Source organism: Bombina bombina, chromosome 3 (genome assembly GCF_027579735.1).
Source record: "Bombina bombina isolate aBomBom1 chromosome 3, aBomBom1.pri, whole genome shotgun sequence".
NCBI classification, from domain to species: Eukaryota; Metazoa; Chordata; class Amphibia; order Anura; family Bombinatoridae; genus Bombina; species Bombina bombina.
In genome coordinates this window covers 755721209-755748225 of record NC_069501.1, presented here as the reverse complement: position 1 = coordinate 755748225, position 27017 = coordinate 755721209, and the positions used below count along the sequence as shown (strand labels likewise).

The 27017-nt window shown below is 37.9% G+C and overlaps 1 protein-coding gene across 2 annotated transcripts in view; it reads right to left on the bottom strand.

The window, feature by feature from the left end:
* Positions 1-2888: 2888 nt before the first annotated feature.
* The window catches only part of TAB3 (TGF-beta activated kinase 1 (MAP3K7) binding protein 3), a 243996-nt gene continuing 219867 nt past the window's right edge, over positions 2889-27017 (bottom strand). For both annotated transcript variants that reach the window (XM_053707600.1, XM_053707601.1), the window contains exons 6-8: positions 20860-20949; positions 6474-6581; positions 2889-4416 (exon numbers count right to left, since the gene is read on the bottom strand). In XM_053707600.1, the coding sequence (XP_053563575.1) occupies positions 4271-4416; positions 6474-6581; positions 20860-20949 (344 nt within the window). In that variant the 3' untranslated portion in view covers positions 2889-4270. The remainder of the gene's footprint in view (positions 4417-6473; positions 6582-20859; positions 20950-27017) is intronic.

The window sequence follows — 27017 nt, the reverse complement described above, 5'->3', positions numbered from 1 at the left end:
GAAGTATTACCCTCTTGCTTAGAGGATGTAGAATTAGAGGCTGGTCCATTTCTGCGAAAGGGACGAAAATTAGGCCTATTTTTAGCCTTAAAAGACCTATCCTGTGGGAGGGCGTGGCCCTTTCCCCCAGTGATGTCTGAAATAATCTCTTTCAAATCAGGTCCAAATAATGTTTTACCCTTGAAAGGGATGTTAAGCAATTTTGTCTTGGAAGACACATCCGCTGACCAAGACTTTAGCCAAAGCGCTCTGCGCGCCACGATAGCAAACCCTGAATTTTTCGCCGCTAATCTAGCTAATTGCAACGCGGCATCTAAAATAAAAGAGTTAGCCAATTTAAGTGCTTGAACTCTGTCCATAACCTCCTCATACGAAGATTCTTTATTGAGCGACTTTTCTAGTTCCTCGAACCAGAAACACGCTGCCGTAGTGACAGGAACAATGCATGAAATTGGTTGTAGAAGGTAACCCTGCTGAACAAAAATCTTTTTAAGCAAACCTTCTAATTTTTTATCCATAGAATCTTTGAAAGCACAACTATCTTCGATAGGAATAGTAGTGCGTTTATTTAGAGTAGAAACCGCCCCCTCGACCTTGGGGACTGTCTGCCATAAGTCCTTTCTGGGGTCGACTATAGGAAATAATTTCTTAAATATAGGGGGGGGAACAAAAGGTATGCCGGGCCTTTCCCACTCCTTATTTACTATGTCCGCCACCCGCTTGGGTATAGGAAAAGCGTCGGGGGGCACCGGGACCTCTAGGAACTTGTCCATCTTACATAATTTCTCTGGAATGACCAAATTGTCACAATCATCCAGAGTAGATAATACCTCCTTAAGCAGTGCGCGGAGATGTTCTAATTTAAATTTAAATGTCACAACATCAGGTTCAGCTTGTTGAGAAATTTTTCCTGAATCTGAAATTTCTCCCTCAGACAAAACCTCCCTCATGGCCCCTTCAGATTGGTGTGAGGGTATGTCAGAACAGTTATCATCAGCGTCCTCTTGCTCTTCAGTGTTTAAAACAGAGCAATCGCGCTTTCTCTGATAAGTAGGCATTTTGGATAAAATGTTTGCTATAGAGTTATCCATTACAGCCGTTAATTGTTGCATGGTAATAAGAATTGGCGCACTAGATGTACTAGGGGCCTCTTGTGTGGGCAAAACTGGTGTAGACACAGAAGGGGATGATGTAGTATCATGTTTACTCCCCTCATTTGAGGAATCATCTTGGGCAATATCATTATCTGTGGCATTGCTGTCCCTACTTTGTTTGGACACTATGGCACAATTATCACATAAATTTAAATGGGGAGACACCTTGGCTTTCATACATATAGAACATAGCTTATCTGATGGTACAGACATGTTAAACAGGCTTAAACTTGTCAACAAAGCACAAAAAACGGTTTAAAATAAAACCGTTACTGTCACTTTAAATTTCAAACTGAAAACACTTTATTACTGAATATGTGAAAAAGTATGAAGGAATTGTTCAAAATTCACCAAAATTTCACCACAGTGTCTTAAAGCATTAAAAGTATTGCACACCAAATTTCAGAGCTTTAACCCTTAAATTAACGGAACCGGAGCCGTTTTTACATTTAACCCCCTATACAGTCCCAGCTATATGCTTTGCTGAGACCCAACCAAGCCCAGAGGGGAATACGATACCAAATGATGCCTTCTATAAGCTTTTTCAGTGATTCTTAGCTCCTCACACATGCATCTGCATGCCTTGCTCTCCAAAAACAACTGCGCATTAGTGGCGCGAAAATGAGGCTCTGTCTATAACTAGAAAAGGCCCCCATCTGAAAAAGGTGTCCAACACAGTGCCTGCCGTTTTTCTAAACAATCCCCAAGATTATAATAACCATTAATAGTTAGAATCTGCAAAATATGCCTAGCAAAGCAATCATTTTAGCCCAGAAAAATGTCTACCAGTTTTTTAAGCCCTTATGAAGCCCTTTATTCTTTTATTTAACTAAGAAAATGGCTTACCGGTCCCCATAAGGGGAAATGACAGCCTTCCAGCATTACATAGTCTTGTTAGAAATATGGCCAGTCATACCTTAAGCAGAAAAGTCTGCCAACTGTTTCCACCAACTGAAGTTACTTCTTCTCAACAGTCCTGTGTGGAAACAGCAATCGATTTTAGTAACTTCTGCTAAAATCATCTTCCTCTTACAAACAGAAATCTTCATCTTTTTTCTGTTTCAGAGTAAATAGTACATACCAGCACTATTTTAAAATAACAAACACTTGATTGAAGAATAAAAACTACATTTAAACACCAAAAAACTCTTAACCATCTCCGTGGAGATGTTGCCTGTGCAACGGCAAAGAGAATGACTGGGGTGGGCGGAGCCTAGGAGGGATCATGTGACCAGCTTTGCTGGGACTCTTTGCCATTTCCTGTTGGGGAAGAGAATATCCCACAAGTAAGGATGACGCTGTGGACCGGACACACCTATGTTGGAGAAAGCCACCACTGCCCTACTGAAGAGACTGATGTGGACTAGGCTAGACCACAGAAAAGAACAGAGTAAGCTTACTCTGCTAAAAAAAAAAAAAAATCAGACACATAAACTTTACCTCCTCCTTGCACTACAGGCAAAGAGAATGACTGGGGGATTGTGGGTAGGGGAGTGATATTTAACAGCTTTGCTGTGGTGCTCTTTGCATCCTCCTGCTGGTCAGGAGTGATATTCCCAACAGTAATTGATTATGATCCGTGGACTGTGACAGGAAGCAATGGACACAGCATAAACAAAGATAAACAAAATAAAGGGTAAAGTCCTTTTAAAATAATAATATAATGCATATTGCATTGATTTCTAGTAAGTATATCCCACTGCTTAGTGTTTTTGTTACAACAATAAAACAGACTGTTTTAAATCCCTTTAATGTTGGCTAACACCGGCTAGGGAATATACATAGTAGCAATGTGCTAAAAAAAAATCCAGCATCTTTCTTGCATTAAGTTGGGTAGTCTTACATGGAATTCCACAAAACAACTGGGAGCTTTATTATTTCAGCAACTTGCAGGATGCAGACCAATCACCTTTACAATACATGAATTTAGATGCATTAAAGTACCAGTATGATTTGAAACCATATATTTTCATTTTCCATGTATTTTTTCTCTAACAAAACATTAAAAATAATTACGTTAAAAATGCAGTGCACAACATTTCTAAATCTGCCTTCACTTTTATAAAACAGACTTATTACAATGTGCAAATATCATAGCTAAGTCAGAACCTTATACTGAATTTATTTTATATTAATTGAAGTCAAGTGGGTCCACCAGGGGCACAAATTAACCTTCTGTGCTGTAAACATCAAGCAGTATTCACAAAATGGGAAGCTCAAGAAATAATACAAATAAGTATGTGTATATCTATACACACACTCATATATATATATATATATATATATATATATATATATATATATATAGCGCTAAAAGAGTACATAGTCATTTGGCATAAGTGTGCTGTGCCCTAGTTGAGCACTTGTACATGGTTGTGTTTAATGTGCCTACTAAATGTATAGGTATAACTTCATTGAGAGGGGTAAAGATTAAATACATGCAGCAGTATTTTCAACCTCAGCTTAATATAGTTACATTGTGAACGTTACCAGTAGTTTTGACAATACAGTTTGCTGAACACAGCACAAACAAAGAAGGACTGCAATATCACTTCAGATAATGTGCTCTAAAAAGGTAAGGCTACAAACTCAATTTCTCACCCGCAAATTTGAAAAACAGCATTTTTCATTTCATATGGACATTATTAATACCCTGAAGAAAGCAGCAATCAATTTTCTCTTAATATGATTCATAAAATATTCTTATAACACCTGCTCCCAAAGTCTTCATTCAGTAGGATAGTTTCTGGAAGTAGAATTTCCTTTTTTGTCCAGCTATTTAGAGTTCTATTGATTAAATCCATATATTGGTCTGTAAATCCTTAACACATCCCCGCCCATTACACAACCTTGCAGTGTGTCGTGACTTCTGGAAAAAATGATGGAAAACAAATGACCAGCATCGTGAAAGCTCCATCATTTTTGCACTAGGTCACAGAGAAACTTTTGGTAAGAACAAGGTTATTTTTTTATTTTTTATTATTTTTTTATTTCAGTTCATATAACCTCATATCACCACTTTATTTTAAACTACAGCACTGAAGTTGGGCTCAGCTCGTCGATACATTGGAGTACGGTCCCTTATGCTCTTTCAAGTCCCATTGAGTCATTTGACATTAAAGTGAGGTGAACCGAAGCATCTCACATTGTTCACAACGGTTTAGTGCTGGGTGATTTAGAAAAGTACAGCTATTGCAGTTCCACGGAGATCCTTCAAAATCTTCATCTCGTGCTGGTCTCTGGTTGGACTTCTGTCTATGAACTGGAAAATAAAATATTGTTTTGTAAAACAAAAGTGAATTAGGGATCAAGCACATTTGGAAAGTACCAAAAACAAACAATGAGACTTTCCCCTACTTTTTTTTTTAAACCATATTCTTTTCAAAATAAAAAAAGATTAAAGGGGCAGTAAATACCTTGAGTTTTTTTTTTTAAATGTTTAGTTATACATAATGAAACAACTTTGAAAAATATCTTCATTATTTATTTGCCCCCTTTTAAATCTAATTTAACTCTGAAAATTGTAGCTTTTCTTATTTTCACAACTGAAAAAGAACACAGCAGACTTATCAACCCTAACACTGTTACATGTCTCCCTACCTTGCTTTTACAGATGAAATGTGTAAAACAATGCTTTTTATGCTAACATAACAGGTGCTAGCTGTTTCAGCTGTAGAATCAAGCACTTATTGGATTATCCAAATGAGGCAGATGGTGGGTGGAGTTTGGCTGCTCAAAAACAATTACAGTAAAACAAGATGTTAATTTATTTTAAAACTGTTTAGACTTGCCTGGTGTCTTATTCTAAAGCAATACAATAGAAATGTCTTTCAATTCTTAAAGTAAAGACAAGGTTCCCGACTTCAGAACCTTCAGAGTGGGCAGCAGACACTGTACACCCACATTAGCAAACCATTTTCTTACATTGCTGAAAGCAGGCTTGTATGCACTGCAAGGGCTCCTTTAATTTGTAGTGTGCCCCCCCCACACATTTAACATAGCTATAAATAGATAAAAAATAAACAAACAAGACAATACAAAAGGTAAGCAAAGTGAGATAAAGGGATCAGAATCCTGCTCATGATGGAGTCATGACCTGGGATTTTTACTTTATATTTGCTCTATAAGCTGATCAAATAAATTAAATTGCTTGAGTGATTATGGGCTCCATGTACGAAGCAGCTATAGCTGCTTCGGAGCCCTTGTGGGGCAGGTTTGCACATATGACCCTGCTTCCCGCAATGTAAGAAGCAGCGGTCATTAGACAACTACCTTTTACACTACTCGCCACCTCAGAGGTGGCGAAGAGAAATCACCAAGAGCTAGCTAGCTCATGGTGATCGACAGCCCCTTCACTCGCGCAAATGAAGGGGCAGGCATTACACTCATCAAAGTCAGCGCCAGCGGAAGAACAGATCTGCTTCCCATATGCAGCGAAGGCGGGCGGACAGCTTCGCAAGTTGAGAAGCTGTCCACCCACCTTTTAATACATGGGGTCCTAGGTGTCAACAATTCGATAAGTATTGTTTGTGCACAGGGAACAATCTATTTAAGCTGGATATACACCAAAAAAAAAAAAAAAAAGTTTAAGCTTTGGTTAGATTCCTGTAATAATATTTACAAGGAGAGTAAATCATTAACCTCAGACATGGATTTAATAACTTAAGCAAACACAGCACAGATAATGTGAACCTCAACAGTGGGGCATGAACCAGCATTTCAAAGATTTCTCTAATAACTATAGCAGACATAAGTGCTCAGGATAAAGTAGTACAACGTGACAACATGTACCTGCATTTAAGACTAAAAAAATGTTTGTGTGTGGAAAAAGTAGTTCCACTCTTCTCACTAGTTAACTAATCATGAGCATTATATTAAATGTCCATTAGCAGTAAATTATTTCCTATGTAACTTATAACTATATTTTTCATTAAAACTTAGTTATTCTCAGGTGTTAAATTTAGCACAAGTGTAATGTCTGTTCTAGAATGTCAATACAAAATGGAAAAAAAAAATCAGTTATTTTTTAATGCATTACATATAATTAATCTTCTCATACCACCCTGAGAGACCTTTCTGGCTGCTTTTAACCTTTTGCAGCTAATTTTAGTGCTTTACATTCAAGGACTGTTATATCTAACCATATGAATATAGCTTTAATAGTCAAAGTGGCAATATTTAATGAAGTCAATTTTCATAATGTGAATTTTGTATCTACACTACATGCAAAGACAGGGGGAGAACTTACTCCAAAACTGATAGTAGAATATATCCAAAATAAGTGATATTTTTTTGGTGGGAAAGATTAATTATACCAACCAATGTCAAGAGCACCAGGAGTAGGTAATTCCGGAGTCTCAATTTTTACTTTTGTAGTAACACTTATTCTTCTGGCTTTTCTTTCTCCCGAAGAAGATTCTGAAGACTCTGTTGAAAATGAAGCAAAATCAGTTTAAAGTTGTAAAAAAAAGTGCCACATTAATTGAAAAAAATAAAATAAATATATATACATACATACATAATATATATATATACTATACTATATACATACATACATAATATATATATATATACTATACTATACACATACATTTTATATATATATATATATATATATATATATATATATATATATATATATTTATATTATGCACTCCCACCGTCAAACAATATCTGCCAGGGTGCTATAAGGTTCAAATTCAGATTCCTAGCAATAAGCACTCAAAAACGCTTTATTACGTGTGACTTTTCGGGACTAGATGCTGTCCCTTCCTCTGGCAAACAATAAGTGAACAAACAAGGAATCTTTAAGTCTTGTGGTGCTCGGTGTAAGACTTAAAGTGGACACTCACCAGACCTGAAGCTCCAGCAAACCTTGAAAAAGGTATACAGCTCCAGCAACTCTTAAGAAAAGATTTTTATAACCAACAGGTGGTCTGAAACTCCTGCAAACCTTTCCTAGGTAAACAGTTTCACTACAGACCAACCATCAATCACTGAAACTCCAGCAAACCCTGGGAGGGTATATAGTTTCAGCTACAAACAGACACCTACAAAGAGAAGCGTTCAAACACCTCACGCAACCAGAAAAATAGAAACTCCAGCAAATAAATACAAGGTAAACAGTTTCTATAATTAAGTCATACCAACAACTGAAACTCCTGCAAACCAAGTCTTAGATAACAGTTTAAATATACAGAACCAAGTTTTATCAACAACTGAAACTCCTGCAAACCCAGTTTGGGTAAACAGTTTCAGCATCTTTACCATCCAGTAGTTGTTATCTTCATCTACAATTTCTATCTACAAGTTTCAACTACAGCGGAAAAATTATTTTATTCACATAAAGGCTTGTCTGTTTCAACCAATCAGACACCTGGAAAAAAATTATTTCATGCAAACTGTGAGTAATTTCATTTCCAACTAAAAGTCACATCTAAAGTCACATCAAAAGATACTTGCAATTCATCAGATGAACATTTATTTCCACCTCCTAAGTTAATTATATTAACTTAATCTGTTTTTATCATATGTTTTTATCATATGCTTTGAACACTATAGCATGAATTTATTGTGAATTTATTGTCAATTTTAACTTGTGATTAAGGAATTTTAATATATAATATACGCAAGGTAATAGAGCTCTTTACCACTTATTATCCTATCAGAATATATTATCTAGTCCAATATTGTTTTGTATGGCAACAATTAAATATTTTGTTTTTTAACCTCTTGTAGTCATATTTTCACTATTTTTCACCCAATTTTCACCTATTTGTTTACCTTATCACAGCGCAATATATATTATGATTGAATTTTTAAACCAATACGAGAAGCTCATTTAAAGGTCACGGTAACACATATTATTTATGTATTGAAATACACACAGCTCCCCTCACTTGTTTTTTACCCCATCAATCCCTCACAGTTGTTTGAAGGAACAGCTGTTTATCAGGGTTGAGCTGTCTCAATCCAATAGGTGCACTCACTCTTAACTGTTTTTCACTCAGCTAGCTCCCTGTAATGCACTGCTGTGCCTGCCACAAAGGATACCAAGAGAACAAAGCAAATTTGATACTAGATGTAAACAGGTGGAACGTTGTTTAAAACTATATGCTCTATTTGAATAATGAAAGAAAAAAAAGTGGGCTTTATGTCTCTTTAAATGGACATTGCACTGAAAAAGAGCATGATAGATAAATGTGAAAATATTGTTGAAATTTAATTTGAAGCTAGTACTGTAGTATTGATTTTATACTTTCTACTAATCTTGCTAATATGGACAACTGTCTCTGCTTTTAGTATGACAAGAAAACTGATTTATTTAGGACAGCAACAAAAGTTTTTCAAAACTTGCAAAAACAAATACAATATGAAATGTCTCTATTTAGAGTAAACAAAGATACAAATAAGTACTAAACTCATTAGCTTATGGAATTGTAATTAAAACCACTCAAAGGCCTTTAGAAAGTTTAAATATTTGATTGATAAAAACAACAGATTGCACTGAAAATAAAAAAGCCTCCCCATAGCTTATTATGAACTATGTTTAATAGAAAACTAAATATGTCTTACATGCCAGGAATGTAGATACTAACATGGTAATGTATATAAATATAGAGAACATTGAGTTTTAAATAAAACAAAATGTGTGTAATCTCTCCCCTTTAACTGTGTGGACATTTTTGTAGAAAAAAAATAAAAAAGCATAAAGCCATATTCCTTCAGTTAAGAGAGGGGAAAAAGTGTTATGCCTAAAAAAAAGAGATGGGGAACCCAGAGAAAGAGATAATGCAGAGAGATAAGGAAATATGAAAGTAAGGACAGGTAGAGCAAGGAATAAAAAAGAACAATATTGTAAAGGCAGAGGGTTATGAGAAATTAGAAAAGATTGGTAATAAGAGAGGACATGAAATAAAGAGACATAGTAAGAAACAGAGAGGGAAACTTTGAAATCCAAGGGTCCTGAAAAAATGATAAACAAACACTAAAGTTAAAATTAAGCTTTCATGATTCATACATGTATAAAGCATGTAGTTGTAACTCTTTGTGCCATTTGGATGTAGGTATTAAGTTACATAGAACTTTGCCCGGTGTACTATGTTGACATAGTACCTACATCCAACAGAGAGGCAGACTGCAACTGATCATGCTCCCTTACCGTATAAAAGACAGATCGCTGGCTGCCAGTAAAATATGGCAATTGGAGGGCAAGACAGCTGTTTTGTGTGTGTGGGGGGGGGGGGGGGGGGGGTAGTAGGAGGGACCTCTGCACTACAGAAATAATAAACTTTCACTGCCAAAGCCATGTGTGCCTGCTGTTTATGAGCAAAGGGGACCCCAGAGAAGATTTTACAACCATTTGTCTTATGGCTGTAGTAGTTCTGTGTAAATAATAACATTTTTTTTATATGATCCTATTAGGCAGCCAAAATAGTGGTATCAAATATATCAAAACAGGCCTAGATCAATACCTTGGTTTGTTTATAGTTTTCATAGGTAAATAAAAAAAACAAAAAAACAGGCTCTTTTTTGTTTACATGGAGTGATAGAAAAAAATGCTAAAATTTCTCTGGCACTCAGGGCAAGTTTTTCTCTGAAATTTCTGGTAGCAAAGAGGTTAAGAGACATTCCAATTTTCTTCCATTATCAAATTGTGCACATTCTTTTGATATGCGCACTTTCTGAGGCACCATCTACCAATGAGCATGTGCAAAAGTTCACATGTATATGTACATGAGAGTCTGTGATTGGCTGTTGACTATCACATGATACATTGGGGCTGAAAAATTAAAGAAAAATGTGAAATGAATCCGGAAAAAAATCTACTGCTCATTTAAAATTCAGTGTAAGTGCCAATGAATTTACTTTTTATTTCACTCTTGTTGATTAAGCAATTGTACTGTATTTGATGACCCTCTGCCTCGCAGGACAGTATGGCTTGATCATCAAGCTTCCTTAGACTTGTTCTGGGAAGCTTTCATGGAAGAGTTTTTTTTTAGCCTCGCAAAAACATAATTTATCTAATTACTTACCTGATAAATTCATTTCTTTCATATTAGCAAGAGTCCATGAGCTAGTGACGTATGGGATATACATTCCTACCAGGAGGGGCAAAGTTTCCCAAACCTCAAAATGCCTAAAAATACACCCCTCACCAAACCCACAAATCAGTTTAACGCATAGCCAAGAAGTGGGGTGATAAGACAAAAGTGCGAAAGCATAAAAAATAAGGAATTGGAATAATTGTGCTTTATACAAAAAAATCATAACCACCACAAAAAGGGTGGGCCTCATGGACTCTTGCTAATATGAAAGAAATGAATTTATCAGGTAAGTTCTTACATAAATTATGTTTTCTTTGATGTAATTAGCAAGAGTCCATGAGCTAGTGACGTATGGGATAATGACTACCCAAGATGTGGATCTTCCACGCAAGAGTCACTAGAGAGGCAGGGATAAAATAAAGACAGCCAATTCCGCTGAAAATAATCCACACCCAAAATAAAGTTTAAATCTTATAATGAAAAAAACTGAAATTATAAGCAGAAGAATCAAACTGAAACAGCTGCCTGAAGTACTTTTCTACCAAAAACTGCTTCAGAAGAAGAAAACACATCAAAATGGTAGAATTTAGTAAAAGTATGCAAAGAAGACCAAGTTGCTGCTTTGCAAATCTGATCAACCGAAGCTTCATTCCTAAACGCCCAGGAAGTAGAAACTGACCTAGTAAAATGAGCTGTAATCCTTTGAGGCGGAGTCTTACCCGACTCGACATAAGCATGATGAATTAAAGATTTTAACCAAGATGCCAAAGAAATGGCAGAGGCCTTCTGACCTTTCCTAGAACCGGAAAAGATAACAAATAGACTAGAAGTCTTTCGGAAATTCTTAGTAGCTTCAACATAATATTTCAAAGCTCTAACTACATCCAAAGAATGCAATGATCTCTCCTTAGAATTCTTAGGATTAGGACATAATGAAGGAACCACAATTTCTCTACTAATGTTGTTAGAATTCACAACCTTAGGTAAAAATTTAAAAGAAGTTCACAACACCGCCTTATCCTGATGAAAAATCAGAAAAGGAGACTCACAAGAAAGAGCAGATAATTCAGAAACTCTTCTAGCAGAAGAGATGGCCAAAAGAAACAAAACTTTCCAAGAAAGTAATTTAATGTCCAATGAATGCATAGGTTCAAACGGAGGAGCTTGAAGAGCCCCCAGAACCAAATTCAAACTCCAAGGAGGAGAAATTGACTTAATGACAGGTTTTATACGAACCAAAGCTTGTACAAAACAACGAATATCAGGAAGATTAGCAATCTTTCTGTGAAAAAGAACAGAAAGAGCAGAGATTTGTCCTTTCAAGGAACTTGCAGACAAACCTTTATCCAAACCATCCTGAAGAAACTGTAAAATTCTCGGAATTCTAAAAGAATGCCAGGAAAAATGATGAGAAAGACACCAAGAAATGTAAGTCTTCCAGACTCGATAATATATCTTCCTAGATACAGATTTACGAGCCTGTAACATAGTATTAATCACAGAGTCAGAGAAACCTCTTTGACTAAGAATCAAGCGTTCAATCTCCATACCTTTAAATTTAAGGATTTGAGATCCTGATGGAAAAAAGGACCTTGTGATAGAAGGTCTGGTCTTAACGGAAGAGTCCACGGTTGGCAAGAGGCCATCCGGACAAGATCCGCATACCAAAACCTGTGAGGCCATGCTGGAGCCACCAGCAGTACAAACGAGCATTCCTTCAGAATCTTGGAGATTACTCTTGGAAGAAGAACTAGAGGCGGAAAGATATAGGCAGGATGATACTTCCAAGGAAGTGACAATGCATCCACTGCTTCCGCCTGAGGATCCCTGGATCTGGACAGATACCTGGGAAGTTTCTTGTTTAGATGAGAAGCCATCAGATCTATTTCTGGAAGTCCCCACATTTGAACAATCTGAAGAAATACCTCTGGGTGAAGAGACCATTCGCCCGATGTAACGTTTGGCGACTGAGATAATCCGCTTCCCAATTGTCTATACCTGGGATATGAACCGCAGAAACTAGACAGGAGCTGGATTCCGCCCATACCAGTATTCGAGATACTTCTTTCATAGCCAGAGGACTGTGAGTCCCTCCTTGATGATTGATGTATGCCACAGTTGTGACATTGTCTGTCTGAAAACAAATTCTAGAAGAGGCCATGACTGAAGAGCTCTGAAAATTGCACGGAGTTCCAAAATATTGATTGGTAATCTCACCTCCTGAGATTCCCAAACCCCTTGTGCTGTCAGAGACCCCCAAACAGCTCCCCAACCTGTCAGACTTGCATCTGTTGAAATTACAGTCCAGGTCGGAAGAACAAAAGAAGCCCCCTGAACTAAACAATGGTGATCTGTCCACCACGTCAGAGAGTGTCGTACAATCTGTTTTAAAGATATTAATTGAGATATCTTTGTGTAATCCCTGCACCACTGGTTCAGCATACAGAGCTGAAGAGGTTGCATGTGAAAACGAGCAAAGGGGATCGCGTCCGATGCAGCAGTCATAAGACCTAGAATTTCCATGCATAAGGCTACCGAAGGGAATGATTGTGATTGAAGATTTCGACAAGCTGAGATCAATTTTAGACGTCTCTTGTCTGTCAGAGACAGAGTCATGGACACTGAATCTATCTGGAAACCTAAAAAGGTTACCCTTGTCTGAGGAATCAATGAACTTTTCTGTAAATTGATCCTCCAACCATGATCTTGAAGAAACAACACAAGTAGATTCGTATGAGATTCTGCTAAATGTGAAGACTGAGCAAGTACCAAGATATCGTCCAAATAAGGAAATACCACAATACCCTGTTCTCTGATTACAGACAGAAGGGCACCGAGAACCTTTGTAAAAATTCTTGGAGCTGTTGCTAGGCCAAACGGCAGAGCCACAAACTGGTAATGCTTGCCTAGGAAAGAGAATCTCAGAAACTGATAGTGATCTGGATGAATCGGAATATGCAGATATGCATCCTGTAAATCTATTGTGGACATATAATGCCCTTGCTGAACAAAAGGCAGGATAGTCCTTATAGTTACCATTTTGAATGTTGGTATCCTTACATAACGATTCAATATTTTTAGATCCAGAACTGGTCTGAAGGAATTCTCCTTCTTTGGTACAATGAAGAGATTTGAATAAAACCCCAGCCCCTGTTCCAGAACTGGAACTGGCATAATTACTCCAGCCAACTCTAGATCTGAAACACATTTCAGAAATGCTAGAGCCTTCGCTGGATTTACTGGGACACGGGAAAGAAAAAATCTCTTTGCAGGAGGCCTTATCTTGAAGCCAATTCTGTACCCTTCTGAAACAATGTTCTGAATCCAAAGATTGTGAATTGAATTGATCCAAATTTCTTTGAAAAATCGTAATCTGCCCCCTACCAGCTGAGCTGGAATGAGGGCCGCACCTTCATGTGGACTTGGGAGCTGGCTTTGGTTTTCTAAAAGGCTTGGATTTATTCCAAACTGGAGATTTTTTCCAAACTGATACCGCTCCTGTGGGTGAAGGATCAGGCTTTTGTTCCTTATTGTGACGAAAGGAACGAAAACGATTATTAGACCTAAAATTACCTTTTAGATTTTTTATCCTGTGGTAAAAAAGTTATTCTTGTGATCAAAAAAGAAAAAGAGGGGGCGCCCTAAGTGTAGGAGAGAAGATGTGACCAAATAATTCTATACTTCTATAATAATTCTATACTTATCTATCTAGATGTTAGATTAATATTAAAAATTGCTAAAGTGATAAATCAAGGTGATATACTGTGAGAACCAGTGTCAATGTGGTTTTAAAGTGATAAATCATACAATGTGCAATGTTATACAGTGTTAATCGATTGCAATGTGATACAGGGTAAAAGTAATAAACAATCAAAACAAACACAGTGATAATAAAGTGAAAGTCTCTATTGGGATGGGAGGCAGCTATCTGTGATGATCCAGGCCAGGATCCAGGAGCAGCAATCTATGAAGAGAAAAGACAGAAGCGCCACATGGCCCAATATTGTTTGATCCAGAATAAATAGATCTTAAGGTGATGAGTAAACTCACGTTTAGTAGAGCACCTCAGTTAGTGCTAGATATACGGTCTGGGATCTATTTGGTCACCCAGAAGACCAACTTCCTGCACAGGAGCTGATGTCTGTATAGACAGAAGGAAAACACAGGTGCCAATATGGCCTAGTATTGCTGGTGCAAAGGTGTCAATACAAGCAAAGAGATGAATAATACTCACAAAGTGTAAAGCACCTCTCGTGGTGCTATAGAGGCATGAAGGGGTCAATTCAGTCACCCAACAGACTTGTAGCCAGACATCCAAATGGATCCAGAGGTGCAAAAGGATCCCACAATTGATCCAGAAAAGGAATTAATCCTCAGGAAAAGGATAAAAGATATATATCCCAAAGAAAGATGCAGCAAGTGTTCAAAATATTAAAAAGTGACTTTAATAAAATTGTAAAAATAACAGGCAACGCGTTTCTCAGCCAATGGCTGTTTCATCAGGCTTCATAAAATGTTTACTGAACACTTGCTAGATATACCCTAAACCTAAATTAATTGATATTAAACAGGTGGTAGTGGGATGGGTCTACTTAATCAGTAATATGATCCCAACCATTCAGTTGCTACCATATAGAACACACATTAAAATATAAACATAAACAGTGTACAATATAATATACAATGCATAATACAGATTTCATACATTCCTAGTTAACATTATTCATGCTACATTTTATTTAGTCAAATATACTTAAAAAACCCCTTTATACCTTATTTTTTAGAAAACAATAATAATGAAGCACACATTAAAACATACAGCATAATGTCAACCATACACAGTATGGGAGGCAATGCTTAATAGCAATTTTTATATATATATATTTTCCTAGTTGGTATTACATTTGATTTTAAGCTATCATTTCACTAAACTTATAAAGGTCATACCTTGTTATGAGTGACATGTTGTATAAAGACAAATTAATTTCAGATGACATGTGTGATTGGGAACAGACAGAGCACAGCAATTCCAATACTAGTGAACGTTAAGTTCTTTTGAAAAAATAAGTAGATGTCTCAATCAGCTATTGTCTCATAGTTTCAAGTTCTGTGTAATTTAAATTCGCCGCTAACTAAGTCGGCGTCCACAGGCGCTCAATGCGCATGACAAGCTACAGTCAGATATGGCCCAATCGCTGCATACGCTCACGAGTAGGCGTTGGCGATGTCTACATTCCTCCTCTGCGCTGAGTGCGCATGCCCGGCTTCAATGTTTCTGTCAAGTCAGGATCGCACAGTAGCGATCCTGATCCAGATACGTGGCACTGGCTGATAGGATTATGATGATAAGGGGCGTGAGGTGTATCGCAACCATAGTGCATCCTTCTAATCAGTAATATGTGGAGCCAATATTGCACCAATAAAGGGGCCAGATAAAGATATTAACTAAGGCGAGTACCAGAATTATCTAGTAGAGAGAGAAGATCTCTTGTTACACCAATAAAGGGGCCAAAAATAGAGCGTAGTGAAGGCAAAACACTAAAATTATCTGGTGGGGAGATAAGCGTTACTGCCAATTCATACTAATAGTGTCATATGAATTACAACAGTGGGGCATAAATCACCCAAGTCTGCAGTTAAACACTACAACTGCATAGGTTTCTAACACTGATTGGATATATAAATTGGGATGGATCAAGTGATATACTAAAGTAAAATGTTGAATTCCAGTAATAATAATAGATAAATGTATACAATATGCATAACATTCATATATAACTGCTACTGAATCTAATCGCAGTTAAATGTCTGAGTGCATCCAGATGGAAAGCATAAGATGTACCACTTCAAAAACAGAGATAATATTAATAAATACCAATAGATGGTCAAAATCATATGTTTAAAATAAATTAATGTGATAGATATGATAGCTATTATTATAATATCAGATCCAGTCAAAGTTAGCACACTGGTCTATAATGAGTTAATATGATGTTACCTAAGGTGTCTAAATATGATGGATTGTTGTAATAGTTCGAACTATAAACAGCTCATATATAAATATATGATATAGGGAGGAAAATCCTACCAATCTATAAAGGACATCTCTAATATGACATGATGTTCACAACAAAGACAAGTAATAATAACTAGTTGGTTGTATTATTCCATCAAATGAGTGATCTGAGAAAAGAAACTAATACCAATCTCTAAAGGACATATCTAGTGAGACATGGTGTTAACAACTGAATATGGACACATGATGATAAATAGTTGGTTATATTACTCCAACAGCTCCTGTGGAGGAAGTTGGTCTTCTGTGGAGCTCATATCAGCTCCTGTGCAGGAAGTTGGTCTTCTGGGTAAAAAAGTTCCTTTCCCTCCAGTAATAGTTGAGATAATAGAATCCAACTGAGAACCAAATAATTTATTACCCTGGAAAGAAAGGGAAAGCAAAGTTGACTTAGAAGACATATCAGCATTCCAAGTTTTAAGCCATAAAGCTCTTCTAGCTAAAATAGCTAGACATATATACCTGACATCAACTCTAATGATATCAAAGATGGCATCACAAATAAAGTTATTAGCATGTTGAAGAAGATTAACAATGCTATGAGAATTATGATCTGTTACTTGTTGCGCTAAAGCTTCTAACCAAAAAGTTGAAGCTGCAGCAACATCCGCTAAAGATATAGCAGGTCTAAGAAGATTACCTGAACATAAGTAAGCTTTTCTTAGAAAGGATTCAATCTTCCTATCTAAAAGATCCTTAAAGGAAGTACTATCTGCCGTAGGAATAGTAGTACATTTAGCAAGAGTAGAGACAGCCCCATCAACCTTAGGGATTTTGTCCCAAAAATCTAATCTGTCAGATGGCACAGGATATAATTGCTTAAAACGTTTAGAAGGAGTAAATGAATTACCCAAATTATTCCATTCCCTGGAGATTACTTCAGAAATAGCATCAGGGACAGGAAAAACTTCTGGAATAACTACAGGAGATTTAAAAACCTTATTTAAACGTTTAGATTTAGTATCAAGAGGACCAGAATCCTCTATTTCTAATGCAATTAAGACTTCTTTAAGCAAAGAACGAATAAATTCCATTTTGAATAAATATGAAGATTTATCAGCATCAACCTCTGAGACAGAATCCTCTGAACCAGAGGAACCATTATCAGAATGATGATGTTCATTTAAAAATTCATCTGAAAAATGAGAAGTTTTAAAAGACCTTTTACGTTTTCTAGAAGGAGGAATAACAGACATAGCCTTCTTAATGGATTTAGAAACAAAATCTCTTATGTTAACAGGAACACTCTGAGTATTAGATGTTGACGGAACAGCAACAGGTAATGTAACATTACTAAAGGAAATATTATCTGCATTAACAAGTTTGTCATGACATTCATTACAAACAACAGCTGGAGGAACAGATACCACAAGTTTACAGCAGATACACTTAACTTTGGTAGATCCAGCACCAGGCAGCGTTTTTCCAGTGTCAAACTGGGACATCTTGCAATATGTAATAGAAAAAAAAAAACAACATATAAAGCAAAATTGATCAAATTCCTTAAATGACAGTTTCAGGAATGGGAAAAAATGCCAGTGAACAAGCTTCTAGCAACCAGAAGCAATAAATAATGAGACTTAAATAATGTGGAGACAATAGTGACGCCCATATTTTCTAGCGCCAAAAAAGACGCCCACACTATTTGGCGCCTAAATGCTTTTGGCGCCAAAAATGACGCCACATCCGGAACGCCGACACTTTTGGCGCAAAAAACGTCAAAAATGACACAACTTCCGGCGACACGTATGACACCGGAAACAGAAAAAAAAATTTTGCGCCAAGAATGACGCAATAAAATGAAGCATTTTCAGCCCCCGCGAGCCTAACAGCCCACAGGAAAAAAAGTCAAATTTTAAGGTAAGAAAAAAATTGATTTATTCATATGCATTATCCCAAATATGAAACTGACTGTCTGAAATAAGGAACGTTGAACATCCTGAGTCAAGGCAAATAAATGTTTGAATACATATATTTAGAACTTTATATAAAATTGCCTAACCATAGCTTAGAGTGTCACAGAAAATAAGACTTACTTACCCCAGGACACTCATCTACATGTAGTAGAAAGCCAAACCAGTACTGAAACGAGAATCAGTAGAGGTAATGGTATATATAAGAGTATATCGTCGATCTGAAAAGGGAGGTAAGAGATGAATCTCTACGACCGATAACAGAGAACCTATGAAATAGACCCCGTAGAAGGAGATCATTGAATTCAAAAAGGCAATACTCTCCTCACATCCCTCTGACATTCACTGCACGCTGAGAGGAAAACCGGGCTCCAACCTGCTGCGGAGCGCATATCAACGTAGAATCTAGCACAAACTTACTTCACCACCTCCACGGGAGGCAAAGTTTGTAAAACTGAATTGTGGGTGTGGTGAGGGGTGTATTTATAGGCATTTTGAGGTTTGGGAAACTTTGCCCCTCCTGGTAGGAATGTATATCCCATACGTCACTAGCTCATGGACTCTTGCTAATTACATGAAAGAAAGGACTTCACCAATTCCAGAGTAGTGCCTGAAAAAAGCAAAAGACTTAAAACCATTTGGTCTTTTGCACTCACTGAAAATAACACCAAATCACATGTTTTACCCTGTGAGTTACCCATACATACTGTATAATTCATTGTTATATTTTTTATATATTTGCGCCAAAAAGAAACAGTGTGGGCATCAGTATTTTATAAATTATGAAATCAAACTATTAAATGATTTGACAAGTGGAATCAATTTACTTTTCTAAATTTTAGAATTTGTTATTTAGAATTTTCCATATAAATTAGAAATTTAAAACTTTATGCAGAAAATAAGTAGGAATAAACAATCCAATCTTAAGAGACAAAATGAATACTAAAAATTCTGATTTCACAAAGTGTTGACCTAGCTCTATTTTGCTAGGTATGCTGGTATCCAGACCCTGCTCAAACACTCTTAGCATAGCAAAACGCCACTGAATATAAACATACTAGCTCCAATACATCACCCTATATTGATTTCCCTTAGAACACCATTTTTACTCTCACTCACTTTTACTAATTCAAACAGGGAAAAACAAAACTGATTTGGACAAATAGAAGCACTCCCTAAAACTTCTGAGATATTTCTGTAATGAGAATCAAATTTGGCCACCAGCAGTGACAGTGAATATGTTAATGGAACAGTCTACTTGGTTTTTTTTTATTGTTTAAAAAGATAGAAAATCCCTTTACTACCCATTCCCCCAGCTTTGCACAACCAACATTGTTATATTAATAGACTTTATAACCTCTAAACTTCTAAATATCTGCCAGTTTCTAATCACATGCAGACCACCTCTTATGTCAGTGCATTTTATTAGTTTTACACAGCCAGAGAGTGCTAGTTCAAGTGTGCCCTATAGATAACATTGCACTCACTCCTGTAGTAATTTATGAGTCAGCACTGATTGGCTAAAATGCAAGTTTGTAAAAAGCACTGAGATAAGGAGCAGTCTGTAAAAGCTTAGATACAAGGTAATCACTAAGGTAAAAATAGTTTACTATAACAGTGTTGGATATGCAAAACTGGGGAATGGGTAATAAAGAAATGATCTAACTTTTAAACAATAAAAATATTCAAGTGAACTCTCCCTTTAAATGCGTTGTGTGATATTCTTCTGTTAACTCCAAAAGCTGGAATATGCATGTGTTTGTATGATCAATATAAAGACATAATAAAAAAGATATGATATTCACATATGTGCATAACAAGCTACCATTAGTTATTTATAAAACTTTATACACTGTTATATTGGCAAAATTTTTTAATGTGATTTGTTTCCCACAGCACTATTAACATTCTTTTGCATATCCTGCGCATAGACAATAATTGTATGACTGCGAGTCCTTGGTCCAGGAATTGAATACTTTCGAGTCAAATGCTTGCTATCTCTAGAGAACAACTGGCTGTGTACAATCAAATATCATGTACAGCCAAGTGGTGTAAATCAATACTAGCAAGGTCATGAGCGACACTGGCACTTTGTGCACATGTGTAGAATACTGAATTGGTCTTTAAAAGCTTAAAGGGACAGTAAAGTCACAAAAAATCTTTCATGATTTAAATAGGGCATGTAATTTTAAACAACTTTCCAATTTACTTTTATTACCAATTTTGCTTTGTTCTCTTGGTATTCTTAGTTGAAAGCTAAATCTAGGAGGTTCATGTGCTAATTTCTTAGACCTTGAAGACTGCCTCTAATCAGAAAGCCTTTTGACAGTTTTTCACCACTAGAGGGCGTTAGTTCATGTGTTTCATATAGATAACATTGAGCTCTGGCACGTGAAGCTCCTAAGAGCAAGCACTGATTGGCTAAAAATGCATGTCTGTCAAAAGAACTGAAATAGGAAGGCAGTTTGCAAAGGCTTAGATACAAGGTAATCACAGAGGTAAAAAGTACATTATTATAACTGTGTTGGTTATGCAAAATTGGAGAATGGGTAATAAAGGGATTATCTACCTTTTTAAACAACAAAAATTCTGGTGTTTACTGTCCCTTTAACTGAGTATCAGCCCCTCAAAGCTTGAAGCCTTTTTAAGCATTAGCCTCGAGAATAACTTACCTTTTTTACTTGGATTAGGTGGTACAGCAGGACCAGGAGCCAAGTTGTCGTAAAAGTTACTCATTGCTTTTACGTCCAGCTTTCCCATTCCTACAGGAACAAAATGGTTATTAAAATAATGATTTTACTACATAAATCAGGTATTTTGTAATCATACAAGTTAACAAAATAAGTAATCTGTTATAAATCTTCAAAGTCCAATTTGTCTTAAAATAAAAAAATCATTAAGGTCGGTATGCATTGCACAGTTAAAGGGACATTAAAAAAATATATATTTTCCTTTTGAAGCATCTAAAAGATGGAACTCTAAAATCAAAACTGTTTATTTTCACAGCACTAACAATGCTTCCAACACTTTTTTATGGTAAAAAAATGAACATGAATCATGTCAACACTAAATCATTAAAGGGATAGGATAGGCAAAATTAAACTTGCTTGATTCAGATAGAGCATGCCATTTTTAGACACTTTTAAATTTACTTTTATTTTCAAATGTACTTTTTTCTTTTGGTATCCATTGTTAAAAAACAAAATCTATGCTTACCTGATAAATTTCTTTCTTTCCGGACATGCAGAGTCCACAAGGTCATTCCAATTACTAGTGGGATATTCAACTCCTGGCCAGCAGGAGGAGGCAAAGAGCACCCCAGCAAAGCTGTTAAGTGTAACTTCCCTTACCCATAATCCCCAATCATTCAGCCAAAGAAAAATGGAAAAAGAAGAAAACACAAGGGTGAAAAAGGTGCCTGAGGTTTACGATAAAAAACTGCCAAATTATAATTAAAAATAGGGCGGGGTCGTGGACTCTCCATGTCCGGAAAGAAAGAAATTTATCAGGTAAGCATAAATTTTATTTTCTTTCCTAAGACATGGAGAGTCCACAACGTCATTCCAATTACTAGTGGGAACCAATACCCAAGCTAGAGGACACGGAATGAACAGGGAGGGAAAAAAGGCAGGAGGACCTAAACAGAAGGCACCATCGCTTGAAGAACCTTTCTCCCAAAAGAGGCCTCAGCCGAGACAAAAGTATCAAATTTGTAGAATTTGGAAAAAGTATCCAGAGAGGACCATGTAGCCGCCTTGCAAATCTGTTAGACAAAAGCTTCATTTTTGAAAGCTCAAGAAGAGGAGACAGCCCTAGTGGAATGAGCAGTAATTATCTCAAGAGGCTGCTGTCCAGCAGTCTCATAAGCCAAAAAAAAAAATCTAACTTCTCAACCAAAGAGACAGAGAAGTAGAAGTGGCCTTCTGACCCTTACGTTTTCCAGAGAAAACAACAAACAGGGCAGAAGAAGAATCTTTAGTAGCTTGTAAGTAAAATTTTAGAGCTAACACAAAATCCAAGTTATGCAAAAGACATTCCTTATGAGAAAAAGGATTAGATTAATGTTTCGATCCAACACCACCTTAGGGAGAAAACCCAATTTGGTACGAAGGACCGCCTTATCAGCATGAAAAATAAAGGCACAGGGAATCACACTGCAGAGCTGAAAGCTCAGACACTCTGCAAGCAGAAGAAATAGCAAGAAGAAACAAAACCTTCCAAGATAACAATTTTATATCAACAACATGCATCGGCTCAAAAGGAGCCTGCTGCAAAACTTTAAGAACTAGATTAAGGCTCCACGGGGGAACAACAGGTTTAAACACAGGCCTGATTCTAACCAGGGACTGAACAAAAGCTTGAACATCTGGCTAGTCTGCCAGACATTTGAGCAAAAGGATAGATAGGGCAGAAATCTGACCCTTTAGAGTACTGACCGATAAAACCCTTCTCCAGGGCATCCTGAAGAAAAGACAAAATCCGGGGAATCCTCACCCGCACCAATAGATATGTACGCCATACCTTATGGTAAATCTTACGAGTAACATATTTGCGAGCCTGGAGCATAGTTTCAATGACCGCCTCAGAAAAACTACATCTAGACAGAACTAGGCGTTCAATCTCAAAGCAGTCGGCATCAGAGAATCTAGTTTTGGATGGAGGAAATGACTCTGAATTAGAAGGTCCTTCCTCAGAGGTAACCTCCAGGGAGGTAGAGATGACATCCGTACCAGATCCGTAAACCAGATCCTGCGAGGCCATGCAGGAGCTAGTAGGATTACAGATGCTCTCTCTTGTTTGATACGAGCAATGACTCATGGAAGGAGAGCAAACAGAGGAAACAGGTAAGCCAGAGAAAACATCCAAGGAACCGTTAGAGCATCTATTAAAATGGCCTGAGGATCTCTTGACCTTGAACTGTACTTTGGAACCTTAGCGTTTGGGCGGGACGCCATCAGATACAACTCTGGAACCCTCCACCTGAGGGTTATCTGAGAGAACACTTACGGATAGAGAGTCCACTCCCCGGGATGAAAGGTCTGCCTGCTCATAAAATCCGCCTCCCAATTGTTCACTCCTGGAATTTGGATGGCAGATAGAAGACAATCGTGAGCTTCCGCCCACTGCAGAATGCGAGTCACCTCCTTCCAAGGAACTCAGAGTTCCTCCCTGGTGGTTGATGTAAGCCACTGAGGTGATGTTGTCCTACTGGAATCTGATAAACCAGACTAAAGATAATTGAGGCCAAGCTGTCAAGACATTAAAGATTGCTTTCAACTCCAAGATGTTTCTGGAAAGAGAAGACTCTTCCCGAGACCACAGGCCCTGAGCTTTCAGAGAACCCTAAACAGCTCCCCAGCCTGACAGACTGGCGTCCGTAGTCACAATTACTCAAGAAGGTCTCAGGAAGCAAGTTCCCAGAGACAGATGTTCCTGTAAAATCCACCACAAAAGAGAGTCTCTTGTTAGGGGGTCCAGATTTATCCTCTGTGATAAATCTGAATAGTCTCCGTTCCATTGACGAATCATGCAAAGCTGCAGCGTTCGTAGATGGAACCGAGCAAAAGGAATGTCCATGGAAGCCACCATCAGACCAATCACCTCCATGCATTGAGCCACTGATGGACGAAAAGCAGAATGGAGAGAAAGGCAGGAAGCAAGAAGTTTGGATTTTCTTACCTCCGTCAGGAAAATCTTCATGGACAGGGAATCTATGATTGTCCCTAAGAAACACACTCTTGTAGTTGGAACTAGAGAACTCTTTTTCAAATTCACCTTCACCCCGTGGGAATGAAGAAAAGACAACAACATCTTTGTATGAGATTTTGCTAATTGAAAAGACGACCCTGAAATAAGACGTTGTCTAGATAAGGTGCCACAGCAATCCCTGGGATCTGATCACTGCCAATAAGGCTCCCAGAACCTTTGTGTCACGCCGCACCGCTCTAGCTGTTGCTAGGGACGCGGCGTCTACTACCTTGCTCGTTGTCAGGGGCTGTGTTGGCTCATGTTGCGTGCGGCGTCGATGTCATCGCCGCACGCTCCTCTTTGAAGCCGGTCAGGTCTCCCTGTGGAGTGAATCCTGCGCCTATGTAAATAGCTCCTTTGCAATCCATCACTGCCCAAGTATAGGTGTTACATTGTGTGCTCCTGGGTGTGATATATTATCGTTTACCGGATTGCCTTATCGTTTAGAAACTCTGCCTGCCTGACTACTCTGCTTGCTTAACCCCTTAAGTACGGATTGCCTCACAGCGTATGAACTCTGCCTGTCTGACTACTCTGATTGCTTATCCCTGAAGTACTGGATCACTATTCTGTGGCTGAACATTACCTGCCTGAACACTCTGCCTGTTTATCCCTTGAACCTTTGGATTGTCTTACTGTTGCCAAACTCTGGCTGCCTGACCATTCTAGTGGTTTACCCTTGGACTGCTATTTTCTCTATCTGTTGCTGTCAAAGGCAATCCTGTTGGTCATCAATCCTTCAAGTGGTTTTGCCTTTTACCACCTAGCCGCCGATTCCCTGCCTGTTGCCTCTAAAGACTACCCTGCCTATTTTAAGTACTGCTTACCTCTTTTGTGAACTTTAACTTTCTCTGCTGTGGGATATTCCCTTTGATTCCAGCTCGACGCCGGGATATGAAGACTACTGGCCGAGTTAGGTCTGATAGTGGAATATTCCACAAACATTACACTTTGTGAATATTCTGGGAGCTGTGGCAAGACCGAACGGAAGGGCAATAAACTGGAAATGCTAGATCCTAGACCTTGTTCCTTTAGAGGGACTGGTACAATAACACCCAGGGAGGATAGGTCCTTTACGCAATTCAAGAAGGCCTCCCTCTTTACCTGGTTTGAGGATAGTCTCGACAGGAGAAATCTGCCCCTCGGAGGGCAAGACTTTGTTCCTATTTTGTAACCTTGGGATACTATGTCCACAGCCCATGGATCTGGGACATCGTGTATCCAAGCCTGTTGAAAAAGAAAAAAAACTGCCACCCACCTGGTCCAAAATCGGATCGGGCAGACCCTTTATGCTGATTTAGAGTCAGCAGACGGCTTTTTGTTTTGTTTTCCCTTAATCCAGGACTGGCTGGATTTCCAAGTGGACCTGGATTGGTCTGGTTTGGAAGAGGACGACTCTTGTCATTTGAAGTTGCAAAAGGAATGAAAATTAGAATTCTGATGACCCTTAGGTCTATTTTTCTTGTCCTGAGGTAGAAAAAATCCCTTTCCACATGTAATTTCAGAAATGATCTCCACCAGACCAGGACCAAAGAGTTTTACCCTTATAAGGTAAAGCCAAAAGCTTGGCCTTAGAAGATACATCAGCCGACCAAGAGTTTAGCCACAGAGCTCTGTGAGCTAGAACAGTGAAGCTAGATATCTTAGCTCCCAGTCTAATTACCTGCATGTTGGCATCACAGATAAATGTATTGGCCAGTTTAAGAGATTTGATCATATCCTGGATCTCCTCTACCATAGTTTCTTCTGATATCAGATCGGATAGGGCACTGCACCAATAAGATGCTGCTCCCGCAACTGTGGCAATACTAGCCGCAGGTTGCCACTGTAAATCTTGATGGATGTACATCTTTTTTTAAGTAAGCCTCAAGCTTCTTATCCATTGGGTCCTTAAAAGAACAGCTATCCTCTATAGGAATGGTAGTTCTTGTAGCTAGAGTAGATATAACTTCCTCTACTTTAGGCACAGTACGCCATGAATCCCAAATGCAGTCAGCAACAGGGAACATCTTCTTAAAAACAGAGGAAGGGGAAAACGGAACCCCTGGCTTATCCCATTCCTGAGCTATAATATCAGACATTTTGTCTGGAACAGGAAAAACATTGTCAGACGGAGAATCATAAACTATATTAAGTTTAGAGGACTAGGACTAGGGGTTGACAGTAACCGAAGGATAAGAATCGTCCAAGGTATCTATAATCTCCTTTAGAAGTAACCGGAGATGTTCAAGATTAAATCTGAAATTCACTTTTTTCAGATTCAGAAGATTTTTCTCCCATAGTATCAGAGTCTGAGATTTCACCTTCAGAAGATACTTAAGTACCTTCTTCATCAGACATCTGAGAAAGGCTGACCATCTAGTAGGTAAAATGTTTAGATTTCCTTTTACGCTTAACCGAAGAAGGGAAAGCAGAAAAAGACGCAGATACTGCAGAAGTAATCTGAACAGCAAAATCCCCAGGTACATAAACCCCCCCCAGGGGGATGAGAGGACACAGAAGGTACCGCAAGAGAAACAACTAAGGCTTGGGACGTTTGAGGAGAAAGCTGAGGCATGTAACGCACAGCAGTATCCTGAGAAACACTTGGCTCAGAAGGGAGTAATCGGTCTTTAAATTTTAAAGTTATAGCTAAACATGAGGAGAAAAATTGCATTGGTAGGACAATTTAAACCTCTAAGCATAGTAAGCATTTATCCATAGAGATAGGTTGGTCTATTTCTGATTCCATAACTGCAGAAATCAGATTTCTTAATTAGAATGCAAAAAAAAAAAAAAAAAAAATTAAATTTGAATTTAAAAAGTACATAGGGCAAATAAAAAGCAAAAACAGCAACCTCAGATTGCCTGAAGCTCCTACCGGTCAGAAAAGATATCCCACTAGCAATTAGAAGCGACTCCAGCAGAAATCTGCTATTCTATTGCAAAACGATCCAGAAGATGATAGACTGATGACTGACCTTTCACACGTGGGATAAACGTAAAGCCGACTCAGCTCATCTACGTAGTAGCAACACGTCAAGTTCCGCTCCGACCTAAAGAGGAAGTGCGTGCGTCACATGATCGGACTAAAAGAAATAAA